Source organism: Aspergillus nidulans, chromosome VIII, assembly GCF_000011425.1.
Source record: "Aspergillus nidulans FGSC A4 chromosome VIII".
NCBI classification, from domain to species: Eukaryota; Fungi; Ascomycota; class Eurotiomycetes; order Eurotiales; family Aspergillaceae; genus Aspergillus; species Aspergillus nidulans.
In genome coordinates, this window is record NC_066264.1 from 24,193 (window position 1) to 30,967 (window position 6,775).

The 6,775-nt window shown below is 49.8% G+C and overlaps 2 protein-coding genes across 2 annotated transcripts, besides 1 other annotated feature; one reads left to right on the forward strand and one right to left on the reverse strand.

The window, feature by feature from the left end:
• Positions 1–6,775: part of a sequence feature (contig 1.172 1..523550(1)) that runs on past the window's edge.
• ANIA_09241 (uncharacterized protein) lies at positions 1,065–2,502 on the forward strand (the record flags this gene model as incomplete). Its single annotated transcript, XM_677418.1, has 4 exons — positions 1,065–1,269; positions 1,308–1,702; positions 1,833–2,388; positions 2,465–2,502. 4 exons carry the CDS (start codon positions 1,065–1,067, stop codon positions 2,500–2,502), a joined length of 1,194 nt encoding a protein of 397 aa, XP_682510.1.
• On the reverse strand, positions 2,676–4,631 carry ANIA_09242 (flavin-containing monooxygenase; the record flags this gene model as incomplete). Its single annotated transcript, XM_677419.1, has 3 exons — positions 2,676–2,816; positions 2,880–3,976; positions 4,037–4,631. The coding sequence occupies 3 exons, from the start codon at positions 4,629–4,631 to the stop codon at positions 2,676–2,678; spliced, it is 1,833 nt and encodes a 610-aa protein (XP_682511.1).

Below are 6,775 nucleotides of genomic sequence, written 5' to 3' on the forward strand. Positions count from 1 at the left end.
TAAAATAAAGTATTCCCGGGTCCTCAGACTACCAGAGTCCTTTGTAGCTGGATATGAAGGCATAATCAAATACTCTTGAATCTCATCTACAGTGATTTTTGCCTTATTATTAGCTGATATTATCAGCCCGTATGCCTTGATTTCCTTATATGTAAGACCCATAAGTAGAGGGATGTCTGGAAGTTCAGAGTCGGAGGTTTGACTGCGCTCAGAAGCTGGAGATTTGGTATCAGAGACATCAGAGTCTGCATCAGAGGGTGTAGGTTCTGTATCCTGTAAAAAGTTTAGTATATGCAACATATATACTAAACAGTAGCTGAACAGTAGCTGAACAGTAGGTAAACTTTACCTTGATAATAGGTAAGTCATTAACCAGGCGAATAATCCGGTCTTGGGGCTCGGAGTCTGTCATCTTGGACAGTATAGTTACTAGACACTGGACTGAATATTGGGTACGAGAGGATACAACTGGTGGGTAACCAATCAAATAAAAGCATGGCGCCTTATACCTGGGCGAGGTGAACGTGGTTCAGAAATCAGGTTTACTGCAGATGCCAGCGTGGTTCAGAAACTGGCTGAATTTGATGGCAGAATCCTGACCCACGCCGACCTGTGAACCCAAATAATAAAACCAAACCAAACCAAACCAAACATCATGCCATACAGATCACGTGGCACGTGACATGAGGCTCATGTGGAAGCATGAAGGAGTCTGGTATTCAGGGGTGCGGATGCACAAGGAAGCTAGGCTAAATACTAATGAGATGCTGACTAAGACTGTGCAGACCGGGCACCCCAAGGACAGGGGAGGAACCCATGCTCCGACAGCTCAACATGATATATTCGTCTCAAGTATGATGTCATCAGCCGTCCCTTCAGGTCAAATTCGCCGAGACTCCCTGCGCCAGGACATGTCGGTGTGGGCGGATGTCAAGACAATGCATATCTGTCTACTCTGCCTCTGTCGCCCGCCTGAACATGTCTTGCCGTGTGGACACGCCATCTGTGACACATGTACCTGCATATTTGGCGGTCGCGCTCAGGGAGCAGAGTACCATTTTGAAATGACCAGCTGTCCTTTATGTCTGAAGTGCTTTTCATTGACAGTCCGACTCCTCCCACCAACGAAACGGCCCACTATTCTTGTTCTCGACGGCGGCGGTATCCGCGGGATCATTACCCTAGGCTTCCTCAAAGCCCTAGAGAGTCAGGTTGTCGGCGTGGGAGGCTTGCGGGAGGCGTTTGATCTCAATGTAGGGACCAGTGCAGGTAGGTGCTCCCGTAATGACTATTGCTCCAATGTAGAGGTTTGGACAGCTGGCTTAACGTCGGACGTCTTGAAGGTGGGCTGATATTATCGGACGTGGTTGTCTGTGGAGAGAGCGTAGACGAGGCCCGGGCAAGGTTCATCACCTTGGCGCGGCGGATATTCCGAACTCGGCCACTTGTACACACTCTTGTCGGGCAGTCATGGGACTTTCTGAGAAGTTGGCTGACTGACAGCCGCCATGACTCGGAAGTCCTTGACGACGCTCTCCAAGAGGCTTTCAGTACCCTGCGCCGGCTGTTTGATACCACGCCGCCACTCTTGTCAGGTATTCGCGTGGCGCTAACAGCTAGTCAGGTTGATGAGGATGGATCACTCTGCCTCTTCTCGAATTACCGTGGAGTAGGGCGCATACATGCTCAATCAGCATACAAAGTATTGATACCAGGTGAAGAACCACAGCTTTGGGATGTATAAGTACTCATGACAAGCCCGCAGCGACTGTTTCTTTATCTGAGATGCGAAGGCAAGAGCAGATATGTTAGAATACACTTATCATGTACAGAGACAGAGCAGCTGCTTCCTCCTCCTGCTCTTGCCCTGGATAGCTCTCAAGATATACATTGCTGATAATGAGACAGTGCATGATGCTGCGTGGCCGCGCTATGGTATGAACTCAGTATTCTGCCTAGCCAGTAGACCATTCATTGATGCAAAACAAACTCACAGGTATTTCACAACCAAGCATCTTCCAAATATTGGGACATTTCAAGATGGGGGTATCAGCGCCAATTGTCCGCTCAGGCCGCTATTCGCGAGGGCGAGATCATCTGGCCCGGATGCACACGGCCAGACCTCGTCATTAGCATCGGGACGGACAGGTTACGCTCATGAACAGCCCGCTAACAATGCTAAAACCCGGAGAGGGTTCTGGAGCGGGGGATTTGTCGAGCGAGCTATCCATACCTTCCTACAATCACCTGCTGTTAACAGCAGACGCGGATGGCAAGATGCACTGGATATCATCCCTGAGAATCTTCGGCCTGACGTATTCCGTCTTGATCGCGAGGTGGCCGGCGACCTCCCAGAGCTCGATGATTCGAGTGCGCTGAACGGTCTATGTGAGTTACCATATAGCAGGGTCGGGGCGGATTTCGCGGGTTGGGTTTAACAAGTCTACAGCTGACTGTGTCAAAGTTATCATTCAGCCGGTTGTCCTTCACGGCAGGGAATGATTCAAGAAAACTTCGATGACTTTACGGAAGGGAAACAGCGTTAGGACTTTAATATCGGTGTCGTGGGATAATCAAGTCGTGAAGCCTTTTTAGTCTAGCACAGGCAGGACAGATAATCACTATTGCCTGCAATATCTGCATATACATAGTTTCTATCACTTCTATCATACGCTCTACCGCGACTCGTAGTACTCGGTGTTCATCCCCCGTTCTATGGCAGCAATCTGTAACGCGAGGATGCCAGAGAACTGTCTCGACCATATAAAGCTGCCGGTCATGTACCAGAATCCCGGTACACCAGTCGGTTTCCATACCTACAAGCAACGTTAGCCGGCTGCAACCATAAGATTTATAAGAGTTTAATCAATAAAACGCACCCCAATCCGTTCCTGGCTGTTGTGTAAGGTGCATATTCTTGCCACCTTGTTCATAACATCCTCGCCCATGAGGCGTTCAATCAGTTTAGTACTGAGCTCAAAACCAGTCGCCAGTATAACAACCTCAGATTCGATCTTGGTGCCATTGGCCAAGATTACCCCGTCTTCGTAGTACCCCTGGACGCCTTGCTCACATTGCCGGACCTTGATCCTCCCGTCGATGATCATCTGGCATGCACCCTGGTCAGCGTAGAAATGTCCGCCCTTGATGAGCTGATAATCTAAAAGGCTGTCTCCATCCCCCCTCTTAACTGCCATTCCGGCTTTTTCCAGGGCATCTAACATGTCTTTGTCTTTTGCCGACATCATCTGCGACTCTCCGACACTAAGAGTCCGGGCAACGGCTATTGGCAGTGAGTGGCTCAAAAGATCCGCATCCTCAAGGCTTACCCCCGGAGTGTTCCACAGCGGTAATTGAATCCTCTCCATCGAATCCCGAGATACAACATACATGGCGCCTCGTTGCACCATCGTTACATTCTCCGCCCCATGGTTGACGAAATCCTGAGCAATATCATGCGCACTCGTTCCAGACCCAATGATTGTGATCTTCTTCTTCAGGGCCTCCGGCATCAGCGCCGCCGATTTATGCGCCGAGGTGTGCAGGATCTGGCCTTTAAATGAAGCCTCCCCAGGGAACGTGGGGCGATTCGGGATTGCGCCCAGCAACCCTGTAGCAAGCACGACATGCTTAGCATGAACAGTCTGTATACAGTCCTTGCTTTGGAGGTCGACTGTCCACACCCGTGACGTCTCATTGTAACGAAAATTACTTGCAAGGGTGCTGTGCCTGACGTTGAGGCCCATGATCTCTTCATAGTGCTCCATCCATTTTGTAACATGGGCCCGGTCAAGATATCGCGGCCAGCTGGCTGGGTACTTCAGGAATGGATAGTGGTCCGTATAGATGGGAGTATGTAATCTTACGGTGTCATATCTGGCTCGCCACGAGTCCCCAGGACGCGAAAATTTGTCCACGACCAGATAGTTGAGGCCTAGGTTTTGCAAATGCGCGGCAAGTGCGAGTCCACACTGACCTGTGAGGGGTGTTAGTGCTTTGCTTCCGACCCACTTGAAATTGGTTTCAAATGGCTCACCTGCACCAACAACCAAAACCTGCAGGCCACCGTCATCGCTTTGGACGCTGGACGGCTCAGTTCCATAACCAGAAGCACCAGCCTGCGCTTCCGCTTTCTCTGCCCTCGTTGCTTCCAGCTCATCTTGGCCGTTTAACCGCTCCAGCACAGTAAACACCGTCCAAGCCTTCCACTCCTCCGGTTCCACATTAGCCAATCTCAGAACGCCCCTCCCGGTACCAAAAGTATTTCTGAAGCTGAACCCAGCCTGGACGAACTGCAACCCACCGATCTCCACAAGTTGCGGTCGCAATGCGCCGGGCTGATCCGCTTTGGGCTCTGCAAATCCACTCGTCGAACCGGCTAGGTACTCACATATAGCCGCTGCGCCATTATGGGATGCGAAATCCCACGAGAAAGAGACGAAATCTCGAAACCACGACTCTTTTTCGAGGAAGAGGCTTGAGATGTTGCTTTGCTGGCCGCTGGACAATTTCTCTGTAAAGGAAAACAGCCAATCGTTGACGATCTTGGCCACGTCGAGGTGGTCGGCATTCACGGATGGGTGGAGCGTTAGTTGCGGGAGCACCGCCAATGGCGGAAATATAATAGGCATGATAAGGGAGGAGTAATGAAGAACGAAAGAATGTAGCTGACGATTAGGAAGAAAAAACAAACATTTCTCTTCAGTCATATTTCCAGAGGATGAATGGCTTTTATACCTCAACAGCTCGAAGATGAGTAGCGTTATCGTGAATAGTCCTAGAGAACCCTAAGTCGCTAGGGTGGCGGTAGATACGGAACAATTGAACCCACTTGAGTATTCGTCCTAGGGTGGTTCAGATGCGGACTGAGCCCGACAATTCGTCTTAACCAGGGATAGTTTTATCTCGTGTGGGCCCAAATGACATCTCCACAAAGACTTCAAGATACTGACTCGAACCTAGACACGCGGCAAAGCCAACTACAGCGCACACAATAAACATGTCTCAGAGAACAACTGCAGAAGCAATTTACGCGTAGCAGCAAAAGATGCTCAACGTCCAGGCAGGGTCTCATCCGGTGTGGCTAGCAACACCCATCTTGATATGCGCCCTGATTTGAGTTTTTTAGAACAAAGACCTATGTATTAGCTGGGCCGCGGGCTTTAGTCTTGTATCAAATGGTGGACATGGCACGAAAACTTAGCTTTCGACAGCGTCCGTGCGATTTGGGGAAAGTCGAGAGTAAGATCTGAGTTTGATGATACCGTCTAGTTGAAGCTCATATTGGCACCACCCAATAATCGTCTTGCGACTTTTCACGAGTATGTCGAAGTCAACTGTACTGGCCTTTATGTTTCCATCAATGTGGATGGATAATCATGGATGATCAGGGGCTCGGCTAGCCCACCCTGTAGCAAGTCGTCCAGTTTCTTGTCTGTAACGATTATCCCGCCTTTGCCGCCGGCCAACCGTGACTTACATCATCACACGGGTGCAAGTATATGCGTTGCTGAGGGCGAGTGCTGCAAGGAGTAGCGCGGAAACCAATATGCGCGCAATATGCATGGCCGAGGCAATCATAATCGTGGGGAAGAGTACGGCGAGCTAGAAATTGCAAGGACTGAATGGATATTGCCCAAAGAGCTGCGAAAGACAGATCTTATGTGTATATATGCTGACAGATCTCGAATTCGGTCTTTGTCGTGCTGACTGATGATTACCCCAGAATGAGTTCCCGGCGAGTATATTATGGGATTATACCTCCAATCCCCAGTGGTAACCCTGATCATAACACTGCCAGAAACAGTGGGGAAGACACTCTGCCTCCGGCTTATAGGCTCTTGGCCTGCTATCCGAGACTTGATTTAGCCTACGTCCACAAAGGCGGGGCATCCCACAGACTTTGGTACATCCAGCAATTGTTTCAAGCATGCCTTTGGATTCCCAGGCTCGTCAGATATACATGCTTTGCAATGTCAACCCTAGACCACAGCAGATCACGTGTGGAAATAAGGGCCGGCCAGATGGAGGGCCACAACAGCTAAACTAGACTCCTTCCTCTCGGGAATATCGTGTATAATCTCTCCTGTGAAGTCATCGAACACTTTGCGGGGGACATAAGCGTTGTCGAAGTAAGTAGATCGAAATACGAAGGGGGCTCAGGGAACCAAGGGAAAACTAGACGTTCATGGCATCAAGAAATCATGTCTCGAACTTACATTGAAGCCGCCTGAGCTATAGATTAATCCTGTATTGCCCGTTCAGTCCTCGTGACTTATGGTTCATTCTATCCGTACATATCTATGTCATATGCACACCACGTGCGCAGGGGAACCTGTTAAGCTTATTATTCTAGTAACTTGACTAGGGCAATGCTTCAACCTCTGAACCATACTGCCCTTGGTTCCCAATTGGCAGACACCCGCTAGAAGGAAGTAGCTGGCCCACACGATTACATAGCGTGGTAACGTCCGGCCACGCGAGCCAGAGGAGGCCAAGCCAAGAGACTCCAGTGTCAAAACGGTGGGAGAGCCGCAACGGTCGTGACCAGATGAAGATGGTGATACCCGCAGATAACGCCATAGGCAAGCACGAGCATGAGAAGCCATGTATATACCAGGTGCATGTTGAATAACGCATGTGTGGATAATATGAGCCATTCTAGAGGAGGATACAAGAGCACACAATTCCATTGCGCTGTGCCTTGGATGAAGCAGAGCCTACTACTCATATGCGTGGTACAGGGTGCTGTGGTGTGAATTAAACATGTGGGGAA